Raw genomic sequence first — 20,291 nt, 5'->3', positions numbered from 1 at the left:
TAGCTTAAATGTATTTGCCGAACATTAGATCATGTTCATTGTGTTTGTCAAACATTTGCTAGATTAAGTTCGTGAAGCATTTGCTCGATGATGTTTTGTCAAGCATTTGCTTGTTTGTCTTTGTCAAGCATTTGTTAGATCATGCTTGTCAAGCAGTTGCTCGAATGTTGCCAACGAGCATTATTGAATGTGTTCATTGAGCATTTGATCGTATGTGTTCGTCAAGCATATGCTCGATTGTATTTGTCAAGGATTGGCTTTATAAGTCATTTGAGCAAATACTAGACGATCACATTTGAGCTAATGCTCGACAGAAATATTCGAAAATACTCGATGAGTATGATCTAACAAATGATCGACGATAACATTCTAGCAAATGCTTGTCAAACACAAACAAGCAAATGCTTGACAAACATCATGGAGCAAATGTTTGACAAACACATACCAGCAAATGCTCCACAATACAATCGAGCAAACGCGCTCAATAAACACATTTAAGCAAATGATTGACAAACACAATCAACCAAATGCTAGAAGAGCATGATAGAGCAAATGCTCGACAAACACATTCATCGAGCATTTTCTCAACCATGCTCGAAGACCATTTGCTCAAATGTGTTTGTCAAGCATTTGCTCAACTATTATCGTCGAGTATTAGTTCGAATGTGTTTGTCAAGCATTTGCTCGATTGTGTCGGTCAAGTATATGCTTGAATATTTTCTCGAATGTGATCGTTGAGCATTTGCTTGAATGTTTTCGTCGAGATTATACTAGAAACAAAAATCCAATAAACAAGATTCATGGCAATATTTCAAAGAATTATGAGCTGCCAGAATAATAATTTTTATCAATGCTATAAAAATTATAATCATTAAATCATAGGATGTATGAATCAGCATATCATTTTCTGAGGGAAATAATTCATGAAAATATGCTGATTGTATTTATTGTCTAAGAATAAATTAATGCATCAAATTTGCTCTTGATTGTGATGGTTAAATTAATCTGTGTAAAGGATAGATAGAGCATAGAATCCAACAATTAAAAAACTAATTCAAATAAATTTTATGGAAAAGATTTTTCTATGCCAAATATTAGGTTCCTGATGTGAACTCGAAAGATACTAATTGAATACTTTATAAAATTTATATCGGTTGTTGATATTTCACATTTTTAGTTCATTTGAATCTCATTGCTGTTATTTTTTTTAATTTCAGACTCTTCTAATGAATACAAAAGAAACTCATCCAGTCAAATTTCCATTCAACCCATCAAATATCCGCCTTGAAGAAATCGAAATACCTGAAGTGTTGAATCTCCCAATGCTGAAGAAAGTTTAAATGTAAGATCGTCGAGGAAATTTAAATGTACGTTTATTTCAATGTATAATTAGTTGATGCTTATGGCGCTCTCATGAAAGTAAAGCTTAGATGAAATGGTAAAATTCTAGTTTATTATAAGAAAACCATCTATGAATGTATAACAAGAACTCATGTGGACTAGAAACCTGTCACATGTAAGATAGGACACACTCGTTCTTGAAAATAATTCTAGGTAGCCACACTCTAAACTATATGAGTTTTCAATAGAACAACAGCAAAATAGAAAGTTAAAAATACATAAAATTCACATTATAAACAGAGATATTGTGGAATTTCTCCATATCAAGGGGAAATAAAATAGATGTTGTCAGCTCCAATCATGTATAATTGGAATCATGTAGAACTGATAACATCTGTTTTATTTTACATTAAATAGAAATAATTCGAATCACTAGCATTGATTAGTGAATCATTGTTGCCTTTATTCTTAAAGCACTGCATGACTTTCTCAAAAAAATGTTAAAAAGGCTTTCTTCATCTTTGTAATAAGATTAGCATTTATGCTCTGTTAGAAAATTTGATGCTGAAAATGGTAATGGAATACCATAATACACATAATATTCTCAATATTTTTTATAGTTTTTCAGTTGTGGTATTCATTTTTATTTTTATTTAATCGTTCCAAATTCTAAATTTCAAGTTTAAATATTTTTGGACAGAAAATTGTGATGTGGAGTGAAAAGTGAAAAGTTACTTAACCTTAGTTCGAACTCATAATCTTCTATTCTTGCAAAATTCGCCTATTTTTGCTCTTTCAATATCATTTTAATGATTAATAAATTTGTACTAATGAATGAATAAATAAATAGCTCTCAGATATCAGAGATAGATTTACAATGAGCTGGATTTCAGAAAATTATATTTTGTATAATATATTTCACTGTGAAAGAATAATGTAATACTCATACATCATCATTACTAATAATCGAAATGCCTTATATTATCCAAATGTTATTTTTGTAATTTAGTGTCCCACCAGTCAGAATTATATCTATTGGTACAGATTAGATAATCACTGTACTTTAGTTTCTTCTATTGGAATCGTGTTTGTGGAAGATCAGCTCTTAGAAATATGGTCAAAATTAATCTCTTTTAAATGTTTTCAAAATCACTTTTCGGTGATTCAAAAGTAATTAATTTAAATACTATGAAAGTAGTAAAATAATGAAAATTATAAAAATTATGTTTTTGGACTCAGGGGACCTTGAAACGTATAGAAAACTTGAAATTAGGGTACCTTAATTTTTTTTGGAAAGCAATACTTTCCTTACCTATGGTGATCAACTATCAGGGTTCTGTTGCATGATACAATTTCAATTCAAGTCATTCAGATTACACAAAAAGCACAATAAAACAATTTCATAACGGTTACAATAAATATAATGTACTAATTTATATAAAATACAAGCTAATAGATGGAAGATTTTATTAGAAATTGCAGCTTGACCTACTCCTGGAACATTCATTGGTTATTTTAAATAATTATTACACAGTTATTATACAAGCTAATAGTTTTATACTTTCCAATTTTAATAACCAGCTGGCTACTGGTATTATTTGTTTATATTTTAACATGCTAAATATAGGTCCTGGGGTATAGTCTGGTGTGAAAACACAAGTCACTTTTGTGATGAGCAAACATAAGGTTGTACTCCTTCTCTAAATAAATTTGTATTAAAACAAATTTGGTTGGAATTTTAAAATATCAGATGAAGGATGAACGTGAAATTTCCGCGCAATAGAGTATAAACAACTCTATAGAAATATTATCAACTGATAAATGTAGAATGTCATAAAATAAATTCAGTGATGTTTTATTCTTTAGTATTTTAGTCAAGCTAAACTAAAATTAAAGTAAACAAATTCATATAGTTCATCTAAAACTTTTACTTTCTATTTTGCTGTTGACTCTCCTGCTAGAGTGATCTTTAAATTCCACTTACTCATTTTGTTTGTAAGTAAAGTTCTTGATTTACTTCATAGAGTTGAACAACGTGCAGTATATTATGAAGCTTTATAAAATAAGCTGAAATCAAAAATACAAATTAAATGTAATGTTTATTGATGTCACTATTACTATAACCATTGGAGAAACATTTATTTTGGCACAGACACTTGCCAGATCTAATATATTGAATAAGATATACGCATAGATCCTGGATCTACATGCTTGTATCTCTGCCTTCAACTTGATAGATTTATAGCTTTCCGTATGCGAAAGCAGGTGATTTGTCAAGTAAAGAATGAAAAGTACAATAGCTGAAGCAATAAAGCATATTATATTTGAAGATAAACTTAGTAACGTATATATATTTTACTAGCCCAGCTAATCGTTTCATATATTTTCTTACTGTAACACTGTTAGGCTATTGGAAAAATTAAGTTATCATTCCTATCTTATTCCATTGTGCAGTTCCAATTTTGGACTTAACGTTATTATATTATAAGCTCCTTTCCCATTCTAATCATTCCTTCTCTAATTCTTTATTCTCTGCACATTTATTTGTATAATTACTATAATATAAATGTAGATAAACTGTAAATATACATATTATACTAAGCTGGAAGATAAAACTATCAGTTTCTATTGATCTGAAGAGCCGTTTGAAATAGGAATTCTTTCACGCTTCTAACTATAAACAATATTTGAGTAGCGATAACGTGAAATAATATTGAGTTTTGAGGAATTTATTACCGTATTTTATTGTTTTGACTTAATGGCTTTTGTACCATATAAAAAAATGCGAAAGCCACTTATTAGCTGTAAATATAAGTGTTTAATTTATACATGTACTTATATATTCGTAACTACATTATTATATGATTATTTTCGTATTCATCAATGTTTTTCTGTGGCTGTTGGATCATGCAAAATGTCCTGTAGAATGATGGCACATGATTCTTCATTTTTCTCTTTGTTATTTAGGAATACTTGTATATGGACAATAAAAAAATTAAAATCATAGCACCCTTCAAATATATATATTCATTCTTACACGAAATAAATAACAAATTCTTGATTTTTGTATTCTAATGCTCTGTGCATCTTGCATGAAATCAGATGAAAAAATTGGGGGTTTTGTGACATGGCAGAACATATAGGAAACAAGATAATTTATATGATGTTTGTTGAACCTGAAACATATTATCATTTTTCAGTAAATTCATAAAAAATAAATTCTATCCAACGATAGTTGAGGCTCCATTTGTCCTTGTGTGATAAACAAAATCAGCCAAGGGTCAACCTGGCTAGTGCTATCAATCTACAGGATTCTTATTGTACTTAATAGAATGTATTACAACAAAGTACTTACTAAAATTGCAGATGTGGCAAATTTTGTTAGTGTTGTCGCTTGATATTAATCTTGAATTGAGAAATTGTATTTACTCCATTTTATGTTGCATGTATGAAACTATACTATATATATAAGTAGGTGACACCGAAAATCAAATACATTGACTGCACATAAAAAAATTAATGCGCCCCTAGTCAATGTAATTCAATAATGATAAAATATTTGAATAGTGCTACTTGATAGTTCAATTGTAGAAAATAACTAGTACCATTGAAATACTATTTATTTTAAATTATACACGACTAGTTTCGACATTTATGGCATTCTCAAGTGTTCTTCTTCAAAAGATTCAAGGTTACTAGTTATTTTCTATAATAATTGTAATTCATTGATATTCACATACACAAACACACTATATAGCATCATTGATTCAACTCCATACCTACATACTCGTATCTATATAGATAAATTATCTAGGACAATATTAATATAACCTTATATGTCTCGTTGGATTTTAGAATATATTGTAGTACATCATCGTTGATACATTCAAAGTCTATTAGAGTAAACATATGCATTGTTATTGAATAGTATATTATCATCTAAGAACTATATATAATGTTTAATGTAAAGAATGAATTAAAAGTTTTAGCAGTTAATTATGTTAATATTTAAAGGATTCATGTGATCCAAATATGTTTTGGAGCAGTCTTCAAATTATTTTTATTTTACCTAAAATCACTGTTTAGGTACCGTACTTCATTGTTGTAATTTAATTTTATGTACGGTAATGAGCAAGAACAATGAGGACGTGGCTGTCCGATCTCGGTCCCGTGTGTGAATTGCCAGTTTGATTGGGTTATTTAACATTCTCCACAATAGTTTCTTTGATTATTGTGAGTTGAATCTTTTCAATATTATTTAATTATTGAAAAGCAGTCTTGCCGCCTCAACATAGCTGTCTAATCGAGAATAAACTTTCTGAATAAATCAATAAAAGTTTTAATATTAAAATGATCGGTCTCTAGCGATGGGCAGCGATACCAAGATCTGAATGCTACCATCTCCAAATGGGTTTCCTACCTTTAAGGCTGTACAAAGGCTAAAAATAAACTTTCTACTCGTGATATTTTTCCAAGATTTTTGATTTGTATATCATCATAAGCTATCAAAATGAAAAAGTTTTTTCAGGAAAACATTTTTTCCGATCATTACTTTTTGAGATATGAGCGCCTGAAGTTTGAATTTTCGGGACAGAACATTTCAAATTCGGTAAGATATAAATCCATGAGATTTAGAGGATGGATTCTTCATGGTATTGTTGATCTAGTAAAACAAACATTTTCTGAAAATATCAATTTTTGAAAAATTTATTCAATTTACCAAAAATAACTCAACTAAAAGTTATTTTTGGTTATTATTAGTAAATTGAATAACTATCTTAAAAATTGATATTTTCAGAAAATTGTTGTTTTAATAGATCAACAATACCATGAAGAATCTATCCTCTAAATCTCATGGATTCATCTCTTACCGAATTTGAAATGTTCTGTCCCAAAAATTTAATCTTAAGGCGCTCATATCTCAAAAAGTAATGATCAGAAAAAAAAATCCTGAGAAAACTTTTTCATTTTGATAGCTTGATGATATACAAATCGAAAAACTTTGAAAAATATCACGAGTAGAAAGTTTATTTTCAGCCTTTGCACAGCCTCAATCATTGGGTTTCTTTTAACCTTTTAAACCTTCCGATAGTCGCGCCCTACTCAGTCACACGAGCAGTCGCGTGTTGTAATTTCTACAACATCCAATTTTCCTAGTGTTATGTACTCTGTTTACTGTCAAAACATATTAATTAATTGTATAATTACTATTCCCATCTTATTGGATTATTTTACGCCTATAAACAGTTGGATGATTACCATTTCGTAGCCCAATAAGGTACACCAAGCAGTCATCAATTCTTTTTGGTTTACAGTCCCCGTATACAGTCTTTCCCTATCATACTTATGCACTGTCGCGACTAAATGGCACCTAAAGACTGAACCATTGCTCGGTTTATACTGCAACTCAGTGGAGTGATGGGGAAAAAGTTTTTGAATGCATAGGTTACTCATTCACTGACACCACCCCATTCAATAGTTTTGTGCAGCAAAAAAACTGACACTGTAGTACTTTTACAACATCGCGACTGCCGGAAGGTATCATGGTTTCTTACCTTTTCAATCCTTTAATTCTAAGTTTACTTTCAAGCAAGGCTGAGACGTTTATAGGCTCAAAGTACTTTTGCATAGCATGACGGTAATTGGTACTACACATTTCTTTAACAGTTTTGTAAATAATTGCTTAGAACAATATTCTCAAGTGATATATTTTTCTGTATCGAACGAAGACCAGTAGAATAATGGAATCAAAGACTTGGCAATCCAGGTCATAGATGTTTTATTGTATTGTATTCATAAATGTTCATATATTATTGATTTCTTCCGAGATCACTCCATCATAAAAATGAATCCTTAAAATGAAATTTATTTGTCAACAAAATAGAAAGAAATTTGTGAAATTAGCATTTTTTTCTGATTTTATAAAAATATTCACAAAAGCCTGTTAAATTTTAATCAAGATTAAATGCGATGAAAACCAATCAGAGAATGCTTCTCTGATTGGTTCTCTGCATTTAATCTTGATTAAAATTCAAAAGGCTTCTGTGCAACCAAGCCTTACTAGTAGAATAAATCAGGAACTGCATAATTCAAATTTATTTATATTTTGTCATTTTTCAGAGGAGTCTCTTAGAAAATTTGTAGTAGTATTATTAAAACCGAAGTACTGTACAAAGGAAATTTAGTATTAGTGTATAAGAGATTTATTCTTGTGTAAGTATTGTGAGGTCAACTATATAATGGCAGTATTTCATTAACATCGCTGTTGCTATCCTTGTCTATCATTAGACAAAGCAGATAGCGCTATCCTTTTCTAGCTCCACAGATAGGTTTCAACAATGTAGAAATATAATTAATGAACAGAATATTCAATCTCAATAACGAAAATATATTATTCAATCATTAAAAATATATTTTTTTGACAAATAAAATATAATTGATTATTTTTAACAAGAATGAACAGTTAATATTACATTAGATATACCTGTATCAGCTATCTTCTATAGAAGGCAATCGGCAAGGCTGTTGTCCTATCTTTCTCCACTGTCATTATAACATGAACCTCTCTATAGTAAGCGAAGACATAAGTGTACATCAGCGTTTGCCGACATTGACATAAAATATCAAAAGAGTTTTTAAATTTTGCCCTTACAGGAATATAATATTAATGTTAAATGTAACATAATTATAAATTATTAATGTATATTGTTTGCATTAGGTTTGTTTTTGTGTTATTTTTGTGTATTGATCTGTATGACAATTGTCAATATTATTTTATTATAATCAATGACATGTATGAATGAATAATATTAGATAAATATCAAAAGTTTTTCTAGAAATTGCTGCTCGATCCAGGATATGTTACATCTCTTCCATGTTTTCATTGATGAAAGCTCTACACCTCGTGGATCAATATGCAATTTCTAAAGAATCCTGTTGATATTTTATACCTATGTCGGCAAATGCTGGTGCAATCTTATGCCTTCGCCTACTATGTACTTACGCAAAAACAGTGAATCAATCTTTTTTGAGGATAACCATAAAGAGTTAGTTATTCTTGTATTCTTGCCTGTTGACCCTAGTGCCTCTGTTTCGAATAAAACAAGTTATTAGAAGTAATAGTAAAATGAAATACAGTTGGCTCTTTCTAATCCGAGTGATGGTTTGTTTACATTTTATTGTGATTTGGATATGAAATTTTCCAAAGCTAAGTTTCAAGTTTCAGACGATTACTTATGCACCACGCTTTTTGAAACTTTTTACTGGTGACATTTTCCAAAGTATTTCGATTTGGATACTGCCAAGTTACCAAAGGCGTTGCACCCTTCAGTCTGCTAGAGCTACCTGGTCGCGGGTTCGAATCCCATCGAATAGGCATCGACTCACACTTCCCATTACCCACTCACAAGCAAAAAGCTTATGTGGGCAATTTAAAAAAAAAATTCTTAGGAAAAACTTTTTATCATTTTTACTTTTTGAGATAAGAATTTAGAAAATTTATTTTTGAAAAAATAGCCGAGATTGATTTATTTTTTAAACTAAAAGAAATGTCTAAAATTCACATTCTAAAAAATCAAGTGTCGTTCGATAAGCAATAGCTTGAAGAATTTATCTTCTAATTATCATGAATTTATAAGCTACTAAATCTGAAATGGAACCCCAAAGTTTCCAACTTCTCACCATAGATCACAGACGCTCATGTCTAAAAAGTAAAAATTAAAGTGATAAATACTTTTTCTTTGAAAATTATACCATTTTGGTTACTTAATAGTATCAAAATTGAAAGTTTTCAAAAGCGTGGTTAACAGCCTTAATTCGAGTTACCTACTTTGAAAAGGATATATGAAGAATCTTTTGCAATAATCAACATCTATAGAAATTCTTCATTTTTCGGATTAGAGGGAGTCTAACATAGTTCACTGTAATATATATATATTTGTGAAGAGCATTATGAAAGATTAGAATGTATTAGATATTATAAATTATGAGTAAGATTAAGTGTGCTTGAATAATACATTAGCACTAACTATAGCAGATAAAAAATTTAAATTTCCAGTTAAGGATTTTACTTGAATGTCAAATAAAAATGCAATGGATCCTATTTGCATAAAAAAATCAACAAATTTTTGTTTGCAGTTGATGAATTTTTAATAACCTCTATTATTGCAGTATCAACCTGTAGCTTTAAATTATAATTCAGTAATGGCATTCGCACAAATATTTCTCACTTTTGAAGTAATATCATAAATATGTTCACATTCGTTCATTTCAAATTGATTCCTTGACGATTGCATATCTCTTGAACCACAATTTCTTTAATATTTCAACGATAAATTAGATTACAGTGTAATAATTTTCTTGACACAATCCTCAATAAATTTTTGTTGTACCAAGAAATAATCAAAGTCCCTCTCTATAATCAGTAATATATTATATTTATTACTTTATCATTACCATTTAAAATGGTTGAGCCTCACACATGGCAATTTATTATCACATGTGTTAATACCTTGAGAAAATAACCTATTTGAGTGGGAACCATATAATTCACTTTTACTTCATCAGTAGCTTCCTTTCAGTAGGTAGTAAATTTGTCTTATTTTTTAAATAATAGTCTTCTTCAACCTCTTTTAGGCCACCAAATATAACATTTATAAATAATGGCGTATAGTTACAATTTTGATTATTCATCAATTTGTAGCTGTAAAGATATAGTTTTTACTACTGTAACATTATTTTTAAGATCGTAATATCACTATTTTAATTATTTTTCAATATTAATAGCCGAAGATTCATAGTTTAAACATCTCAAGATCTTTTGAGATAAATCATAGAATATATTGATACAATTTGAATAGGAATGAATTAGAAAATCTTACAAATAATACTGATTTCTAGAATTTATTAGTAATAATGATGTTCTATAATTTCAATTTAGAATGTTAGTTGTTGAACTATGCAATTTTGAAAATTGGATTCTATAAGTTGAGTTTTTAGATGACACAGTAGACAGTAGATATAAGGTAGTAAAGGCCTCACCTATAACTTTGAACGCGTGTAAAAATAATTTTCCCATCTCCTTAATCAATATTTACTGTTATTTCGTAGCATTCTTGACTCCTATTATTTTATCAGTCTATGATGCTACAATAATGCATAAAATTGTACCCATTATTTAACTTAATCATTATATCACTAACATCTATTGTCCATACAAAATTACTTTTGACTTGGAGGGATATGCAGACCAGAGAAATGGAGGGAGATAAGTCAATTACAGTGATGAATAGAGTCATAAGTAGAAGCGCAGTTGCCAATTTGTCAGTCGTCTAAATGCTTTCAGAGAGTTAACTTCGTATGTGTATCATGAGGACTTGTACACTCACAAGAAATTGGAGAAAGCCGGCAATTTTAGAACGGCCGCTGTACCCCTACTTTTCTCTGCTGCGCATATCCCTCCAAGTCCAAAGTAATTTTGTATGGACTATAAAATCACTAATATCTTATGTGATTTCTAAACCGTACGACCACAGGCTACAAGAAAAACTTGATCTTTGTCGGCATCACCCTCTGCAAGAAAAAAATGTTGAAATCCATCACTGCTTATTGGAAATTATACTATAGATAGCCATAGAATATAAATCATGAAACAATGAATTATCTCAGAGTAAATTCCCTAATATAAATAATATTACAATTACTGTAACTAGAATCATTTTATGCTTTTTCAATCCACTAACACAATGTTCTAATCCACTAACCAATATTTTTTAACTTATTCAATAAGTTTTGAAAATATTTGTATATTTATCCCACTAGAAATTCAGTTTTAGTTTATATTAACTTCTCTAGATATATGAAATACTAAGAATCCTTCTATTAAAAAAACAAAACACGTTTACGTGCTTGTTTATTTTCTTAATACTTTGAATAACTGAATTTAGATTATTATAAAATTTATAATTCAATTCAATCAAGTATTTTTCTCATTGAATAACAAGTATTTAGGTTCAGTCTTTTTGCACATTTGAGAATTTCATAGGAACTAGTTCATTTCGAACGTTCTTTCAAGCATTATTTATTTTTTCTTTTAAATCCGAAACATTATCATTCTCAATTACTTGATTTCTCACATAGGTATTGAGTAGGATCAAGTTAAGAAATAGAAAATTGTTGTGTATTCTCATTCTTTATTGTATTCTAAGATAATGACAATTCATCACACACCAATAACAACTGTAATGAACTTATCTAATAGTGATCCAACGAATGATAAAATTAATGCTCTTTCTATAATGAAGGCCTACTTAACGTTACTGTCGATTTAATTTAATTATTCTCTTTGAAACATTCCACTTAAATGTATCACTATTTTAATCGCCAATTAATATCAAATACACACTTATGTATTTTATTGTGTTTTTTATAAATACTTTTGTGATTGATAAATCGATGATAGAAATACCACTATTTATCTCTTAAGAAGCAATAAATTATTGGAATGGGATATTGGATAATGTTGAAGGTTTTTGTTTGTGATATTATTTCTATGTCGTCTTAGAAATAAGTCTACTCAAGTTTGAAAATTATGGTAATGATTGCCTTATATTGTAATAATTTGAACCCTTCATTTTTTTAAAACTATTTTCATAATTACTATCAATAATTTAAAATGAATTGTTGTTTGATAAATTCAACTGATGTTCTGTCATGTAAATTTTGTTACCGAATAAACTGAATTGATTATTTATTACTGTATTTTTTATCATATCCTGCAACCACTTGCACAGATTATTATTGGAAATCTCTTCGGAATAGATAGCTTTATTATTATACATTAAACATTAGCTGTATACAGTACATTACATTATACATTAGCTGTACAGTACCATTCTTTCATTTCAACTAATCACAGTGATGAAATGGCGACTAGATTCAAATTTAACAATTTGTTTAGTGTTAATAAATCACAGGCTTTGATTTGTATATAAAAATGAAATTTCTGGATTATGATTAATGAAGTTACAGTAACCCTTTGCACTACAAACTCATCATTTATGCTTCACTAGCACTCTTATTTCTATAGTGACGTCCACGTTATAATGACAGTATTTGATCAACTTTGGTTTTGCTATCCTTGTCTATCATTCGACAAAGCCGGTGGTACTATCCTTTTCTAGGTCCACAACGATGCCAAGTATGTTTTTGACAGTGTAGAAATATGATTAATTAATGCAGAGAATCGGCATCGCTATTCTCCTATCTTTATCCACTGTCATTATAACGTGGACCTCACTATAAAATAACACCTGCATTGAAATCACGTTGAATGGACAAACGGCATTCGCCCACCATATTTATGTGTTGCCCATCCTGGTGTCCAAATGTTATATTATGGGTTTTGAAATTATGTGAAATTATCCAACGGAATCCTTCATATAAGTGTCAATCAATCGATAGACATTAACATTTTATGGCTGGTTTCCCCATATCCTAGTGATCTTTCCATGCACCGTCTGAAAGCACATCCCTTGGTGTCCCCAAACAACTCCCTTTGCACCTACATTCAGCCAGGTAACATTATTTCCAAAACACCCCTTTGCACTACTCATGATGCTTTACTAGCTCTCTCATTTCTAAAATTATACCTGCGTTGGATTTACTTTGAATTTAATCATAGGAAAAAGGGTAAAAAAAGGGGAAAAAGAAAAAAGGCTCTCTGCCTCTTGGCTATGGAGTATCGAAATAGTCGATGTTTCATCCATCGAACATCGAAGCTCATAAACATCGAACTATTCTTGTCGTCTATCAACAGTCGACTAGTCGTAATCGATTCCAATTTCCAATCTCAGTTTGTCGAATCCGTTTAGTGCAAGAGTGTGTCTTTCATTTTTATTAACAATATTATCTATCTATATTTATATATATTACAGCAAATCACTTCCGGTATGAGTATATTGTACCTTATATTCTTACTGTGTATGTATGATTTTAGTCAATGTTTAGAGTAAACAACTAGGCTATGTCAGTTCGGTTATGTTCACAGCATTTTCCAATATAAAGATGTTGATGATTTTATGCGTCGGCGTATTTACTGGTTGTTATTGTGTGATAAGGAATTCAGGTTTCAACGTTCCTTTGAGTTTTTGGTGATTCATAAGTATTGTAAGTTTCTACAATTGAAATATTATTGTGAGAGTGAAACGTAAACCTGGTTCTTGGGAAATGTTGTACGTGAAGTAGACAACGGTGTAGAAAAATTCAGTTGTTTGATAGGTTAGATACAGACCTACTTTTCACAGTACCCTGTCTAATGCAAAGATTCTCTGAATTAACTTGAACCTATGATTATAGTAAATATGAATGTTGCGTTTACATGATGAAATATGTAATCCCATCTTTTAACTTGATCAATGAATACCGTACCGTAATGTTTGTATACGGTAGCCTACGTTAATCAAACAAAGATTCTGTTTTGATCATTATATTTATGATTTGAAAATTTATATTGTATTGAATCTAGCAATTATTCCCTAATAGATATCACATTCCTTTAGGGTGTTTAATTTAATTTAATCATCATAGATGTTTGACGTTTTCACTCTAAACTTCAGGCAAATTTTACCTATTGGTGATTCTGAGCAAAGTAATTGAACTAACTCTGGTCCTCCCTCTTTCTCTGAAACTCACCTAAAACCTCACATGTAGAACCTCATTTGCACTACAAAAATTAGCTATCTGAGTTTCTAAAAAAAGTTCAAAAAGCTCTTTTGAGGTTATGACAATATGTTAAAGGGATAAGGGGTTTTAGACTACGGGCGTCCTAAACGCGCTGAATTTGTTTGGTCATTAACAGAATACACTGTCACACCGTCTCTTATGTGGTGAACTGTACGAGCGGAATAGACGCTATCTATAAGAGGCTATGCATTCTGAAGACGCGCGAAATAAATTCAGCGCGTCTAAGACGCCCGTATAATCAGGTCCTAAATGGCCTTGGAATTCGTTCGTTTCTTGACGAATAACATATATATGAGATAGAGATGATTATTAACTACAAGATCAACAATTAATATTACATAAGATGTACAGAAATAACATTAAGTCATAGATATATCTACTATAGAAGGCGGTGGTAACAGAGAATTGGCAACTATGATTTCCTTTGATTTACACCGAGTTTTCAACGCGAATCTCATTAGTTTTTATACGAGCACAAGTGTCGGCCTGTATAAACAACCAATTATATTAATAGGTGCCTAGATAATGATAATATTTCAGTATATTGATTGGAAGATAGAATTTCATCATAATATATGGAAACTACAATCGTTCACAATATTTCAGATTAATTATTGTGGTCCTGAAAACTTAACGATCAGCACTTATACCCTGCCCAATATTCTCCACATCTAACTTAGTCGTGAAAAGCATTAGTGTCTTATGGAACCTTATTATGTCCGTTGTATAAGTTTTAGAAAAAAATCCTTTTTGAGGAGGGACAGTAACGCAAGCATTAAAGTAGCCTGCACACACGGGAAGACGGAATTGGAAATGTCCGGAACTCAAATGTGCATGCCATTTCCAATTCCGCGTCCCCAGGGGAGCTAGTGGAAGCTACTATTGTCCCTGTGTGCAGCGTGCTGAAAGTTAATATTCAGTTTAGGGGACTCCTCTCTCAGAGTATATATGAGGTCCACGTTTTAAAATCAGTCAAAAAGATAGGACTACAGTCTTGCAATAACTGCCTTTCACAGTCAGAGGATAGCTGATAGTTTTTTAAAAAAGAACTTTAATAGTATATTACGCTACAAGCACAGAAAGTTAGTGTTTACGGTATGAGGATATGTTATCCGAATACCATAAACACCTTTCTGAGAGAGTCGTGTATGATATTTTTCGCCACACTACAGGTATAGCTGACGCCAAAAAGTTAGGCGGTTTTGTGGATCTCTTGTGCTTTGACAACAGCTGATGTTGTCAAGTAGAGTTGTCATCTAGCTTGGCAATAAATAGATGCATTGCATCAGCTGTGAGTAGGTTACACCATGTGACCCACAAAGTCGCCTAACTTTCTGGCATCAGCTATATAAGAATAATAAATTGAATAAGAATGTTTTATGAGGGGGGGAAACTTTGATGTCTCATATCTCAAGAACCAGACGTCGTAGGGTACTCAAAGTGGGGTGGAAATTTCCGATCTCACCCTCCTGAACACAATGCACCATTTATGGCACAGTTGTCCAAACACATTTTCAAAAAGCGGCCGGAAAGGGTACTCTTTCCGGCCTTAGCCGGGAAGAAACCTGTTCTGACGTCAGACGAGAGTCGTCTGCAAACAATGTCTTTCAGATCTACGTAGGGACTGGAAAACAGCTGCTTTCTGTGCAGTGTGGCGAAAAATAATAATAAATGGGTGCTTCAAGATTTTAATATTGTTTCTATTAATTTAAAAAGTAGCCCATGTGAATGAAGTGTTTTTATGAAACGGTATAACTTATATTAACTGTTCATTCTTGTTGAGAATAATCAATAATATTCTATTCGCCAGTAAAATATATTTTTCAGTGATGAATAATAAATTTTCATAACTGAAAATAAATATTTTGTTAACTAAAATTATATTCGTACATTGTTAAAAAACGGTCTACCAACGTTGCGGAGCTTGAAAAGGATAGCGCTATCCAATGATTATCCAATGATAGACAAGGATAGCAATACCAATGATAATCAAATACTACCATTATAACGTGGACCTCACTATACTCAATATCGGAAAATAGAGATTCGGAAAATTCATACTGATTCGGAAAATAGAGACTTCAAAGTGTTCTACGTTTTTACCCGAGGCCAAAAATCACCGGTTTAAGATTATACTATCCAATAAGTCTCCAAGAACACTTACATTAACTGGCATAGAAATAAATGATGACCCTCTTCACATTACTTACGATTTGAGTGAATAATGACACGCTGGAGACAAGATCACATTGGCCCATATGAATAAAACCAGAGCAAATGCTCATGAGCAAGAGCATAGAGCATAAGGTTTTACCCATGAGCAAAAGGTACAAGCAAAAGCATTTGCTCATTTTTATATGAATAAGCTTTACCTTATACTCTTACCTTATGCTCCTGAACTCTGGAGCAAATGCTCACGTATTTTAAAGATTTTTCATCATCTGATTCGCTTTTGTAGCCTTACTTTGTTTTTATAGCTCACGGAAGCGCTAAATATGCCAGTAGGGGGCACCGCTTGTGTTTGCGTCGTCTGCTCTGTTTTCTATTTTATGAATAGAGTTTTAGGTTAGTTGAGTTTAGAATTTTGAAATAATAGCGTAAAAAAAATGTCATCTCTATAATAATTTTCAGCATATTCTTATGATATCAATAGCCTTCTTATAATCGTCCACACTCTCATCTTCTTAAATGCCCATTTCCTATTTTGTGATGGCTATCGTTAAATATCTATCAATATCTTTTGTAGGAATAATGGTGATATATATCATGGTTGAATCTAAAAAGAGTTTTATAGTTCTCAACTATTGGTTGTGATTGTATTGGTATTGTTCCCTATTACTCGTATTAGTTGAGCCATTTTACTATGAGCAAAAGGTGATAAGCTGCTCCAGACTAGACTCACCTTTTTTGGAGCATTTGCTTCAAACGTTGAGCAAATGCTCTAGTTTCTAGTTTATTCATACAATTTTGAGCATAAGCTTTTACTTTTGAGCAAATGCTCAAACTATTTTTTCGATGAGCATGAGCAAAAGGTTTTGCTCACGTTTATTCATAGAAAATGAAGCAAATGCTCAATATTTTAGAAGTGTAAGCAAATGCTCAACTTTATTCATATGGCCCAATAACATGTTACAGGTCTGTTTCATAAAATTGCTATAGTGAACCTCACTGTAGACTCACTTCGCCGCAGAGCATCAAATATTTGCCCCAATTGAGTCTATCAGTTTTTTGAGAGAATTGCTTCTTTAATTCAATAATATTACTTCTCAAGGTGTTTTTTTTGGCAGTGCAGAAGGTTTTATTTGCAGTACAGTTTGTGTTATATAATTATAGTTTTTATATATTTACAGTTTTTATATAATTTTGTATAGTTTCATGCTGTTTGTAGGTGTTTCTTTCTGCAAATGAATTTCTTTCTTCATATTTGTATAGGGGATATCAACACTATATCATTATCTTTTTCATTTGTATATGAGGTGAATTTTCTCACACCACCACTAGAGCTTGCTCTGGTATGTGATTTTATGTGAAAACTATAGTATATTATCATGATCTAATTAATTTATTCTTTCATACTCTCCGTTTATAATTGAGGTGAATTTTCTCACACCACTAGAGCTTGCTCTGGTATGTGATTTTATGTGAAAACTATAGTATATTATCATGATCTAATTAATTTATTCTTTCATACTCTCCGTTTATAATTGAGGCGAATTTTCTTACACCACTAGAGCTTGCTCTGGTATGTGATTTATGTGAAAACTAAATAACTCTGTTTATTTTGGCAGGCTCTGTGATGTGAATGGATGAACGTTAGATGGGAGATTTCCATTGCTGTAATGAAGAAATACTTGAAAGTGTATATACTATGTCATAATAATAATGCAGAACTCTGGCCAGAAGAGGCCAAGTACGGACTCCAAGTCGGAAGCACGTTCGATTGGCAGTGTGTGTGAAGTGACTCTTGCCCCGCTACCAGATACTGGCTTGAACTTTAATGTAGATGGCGGTTCTGACAACGGTCAGTTCGCGTATGTGACCAATGTGAATGAAGCCAAAGTAGAATATCTGTGTGGGAAACTGAATGAGGGTGACATTTTACTCAACATCCAAGGACAAAATGTGGCTGGATACACTAGAAAAGATACGGTTGCATGGCTTAACCATTGCTGCAGAAGTGGCAATCCAGTTAGTTTGAAAACAGCGCCAGCCGGTAAGTGAAATATTCTAATTCACAAAGTTGATAAATACATGGTAAAGTATATCAAAGTTCATGTACATACAAAGTCGTATTACTACATGGTAAACAGTCACAATCTATACATACAATGGTAGTCGTTACCTTTTTCACTCATACCGTGAATGAAGATCCAGTTTAGAATTGAATAAGTTATATGCCGGCCAGGATAGCGGAGACGACTCCAGTTTGCTAGTGCTAGTGAATCCTGGTCGCGGGTTCGAATCCCGCCGAATAGGCATGGACGTTTGATCATCTCATCAAATCACCCTTGCACTCCCTATTACTCACGCACAAGCAAAAAGCTCATGTGGGAATCAACCGCAATAGAGAAAAAAATCATTTTTGTTCAATTTAAACGGTAGAAAAAAGACGAAGCACTGTCTAAAGACATCACCATCTTGCAAGCTCTCAGTTCTGCAAGAAAAAATTTCCCCAAGTTCTATATCAGAATTCCTATTTCAAAATTCAAATTCAACCCCCAACCCAAATGTATATGTGAATTAATAACTTCTCTTGTAATCTAGTCACTCCTGTTTTAAGTTATAATATCTAAATAACATTTCACTGAAGTGAGGTCCACGTTATAATAGCAGTGGAAAAAGATAGGAGAACAGCGTTGCCGATTCTCCACCTTGTCACTGCCTTCTATAGAAGATAGCTGATACCAGTATATCTGATGTAATATTACCTGTTCGTTCTTGTTAATAATAATGAATTATATTTCATCCGCCAAGAAAATATATTCTTCAATTATTTTATAAGCTAATACTTTTTTATGATTGAGATGAAATATTTTGCCAACTAATTATATTTCTAAATTGTTCAAAAAAGATCTGGCAAGGTTCGTAGCTAGAAAAGGATAGCGCTTTGTCGAATGATAGACAAGGATAGCAACACAAATAATCGAATAATTTTATTATAACGTGGACCTCACTATAGCAACTATTCCACTTGACCTCAAATGCAGGCCATGACGGATTCGAGCTGATTAAATTCATAGAAAAATATGCATTTGGGATCATCTTCTATTTATAAATATTGTAATGAGTACAACACAGGCAAACGATTTATCGATAAGGTATGTGATGCACCCTGGATTGAAATGAACACATATGGAGAATTTGGCTGGAAACTAAATGTATAGATTATTCTTAGATAAAATATCAGGTTCAAATGAGAATTTTATAATTAATTGGCCGGCCGGTGTGGTCTAGTGGTAAGGAGCGTTACAAACTTCGGTCTGCTAACACCGTCTGGTTCATGGGTTCGAATCCCACCGATGGCATGGACGTTTGATCATCTCATCGATCAACTCACACACTTTTCATTGCCCACGCATAAGAAAAAGCTCATCATCCGCAATAAGAAAAAATAAAATAAAGTAGAGGACTGAGCTTTAGGAATCCTAAATTTCCTTAAGACTAAACTTTAGGAAGTTTCTGGATTGAATGATTAAGTATGTTTGATTCTTCAATATATTCTATGCGATTCTTGAAGCGTGCCCATCAACTACAATATAATACCAGCTTATTCATGGTTTAGATTCCATTGAATAATCATGAAATTGTATGTTAGTCCTTTATGTATTGTTAAAATGTGTATTCATTATTGTATTTCTGTTTTTAAGAGGTTTGTAGTTGGGCTGGACTTGAGACTGTGTCTAAATAACCACAGTGTAATATACAGTCCAGCTCATTTCCAATATAATATTCAATGACTTGAACAGCAACGGCTCAAACTCTGGAGTGATCCGTGGTCTAGTGGATAGAGTGCTTGCGTAGCAGCATAGAGATCCCGGGTTCAAACCCTCTCAATGCCAAAAGTTTTTTAAAACAGATCACTCCCGTGTTATCGGATGGGCACATTAAATTGTCGGTCCCGGCTGAAGTATGACAGTTGTAAGGCCCATTGACGGCTTAAATTATATATTCAGGCGGTGGGACCTTCCCGCAAGGGACTCCCCACCAAC

At 31.9% G+C, this 20,291-nt stretch overlaps 2 protein-coding genes and 1 long non-coding RNA gene across 3 annotated transcripts in view; all 3 read left to right on the top strand.

The window, feature by feature from the left end:
* Positions 1-4,081, top strand: part of LOC111064266 (unconventional myosin-Va) — a 124,409-nt gene extending 120,328 nt beyond the window's left edge. Inside the window, 1 exon segment of the mRNA XM_039441412.1 lies at positions 1,218-4,081. Coding sequence (XP_039297346.1) covers positions 1,218-1,340 — 123 coding nt within the window. The 3' untranslated portion in view covers positions 1,341-4,081.
* Positions 4,082-7,784: 3,703 nt separating this feature from the next.
* Positions 7,785-11,528, top strand: LOC120354740. The gene is made up of 2 exons (XR_005573100.1): positions 7,785-9,923; positions 9,956-11,528. It is a non-coding gene; the product is annotated as an uncharacterized LOC120354740 (long non-coding RNA).
* Positions 11,529-13,351: 1,823 nt separating this feature from the next.
* LOC111064267 (membrane-associated guanylate kinase, WW and PDZ domain-containing protein 2) overlaps positions 13,352-20,291 on the top strand; it is an 85,694-nt gene continuing 78,754 nt past the window's right edge. Inside the window, exons 1-2 of the mRNA XM_039442206.1 lie at positions 13,352-13,506; positions 17,871-18,295. Of these exons, the coding sequence (XP_039298140.1) occupies positions 17,965-18,295 (331 nt within the window). The 5' untranslated portion in view covers positions 13,352-13,506; positions 17,871-17,964. The remainder of the gene's footprint in view (positions 13,507-17,870; positions 18,296-20,291) is intronic.

Source organism: Nilaparvata lugens, chromosome X (genome assembly GCF_014356525.2).
Source record: "Nilaparvata lugens isolate BPH chromosome X, ASM1435652v1, whole genome shotgun sequence".
In the NCBI taxonomy this organism is placed as follows: domain Eukaryota; kingdom Metazoa; phylum Arthropoda; class Insecta; order Hemiptera; family Delphacidae; genus Nilaparvata; species Nilaparvata lugens.
Note: the sequence above shows the minus strand (reverse complement) of the source record. Positions and strands in the feature narration are given on the sequence as shown.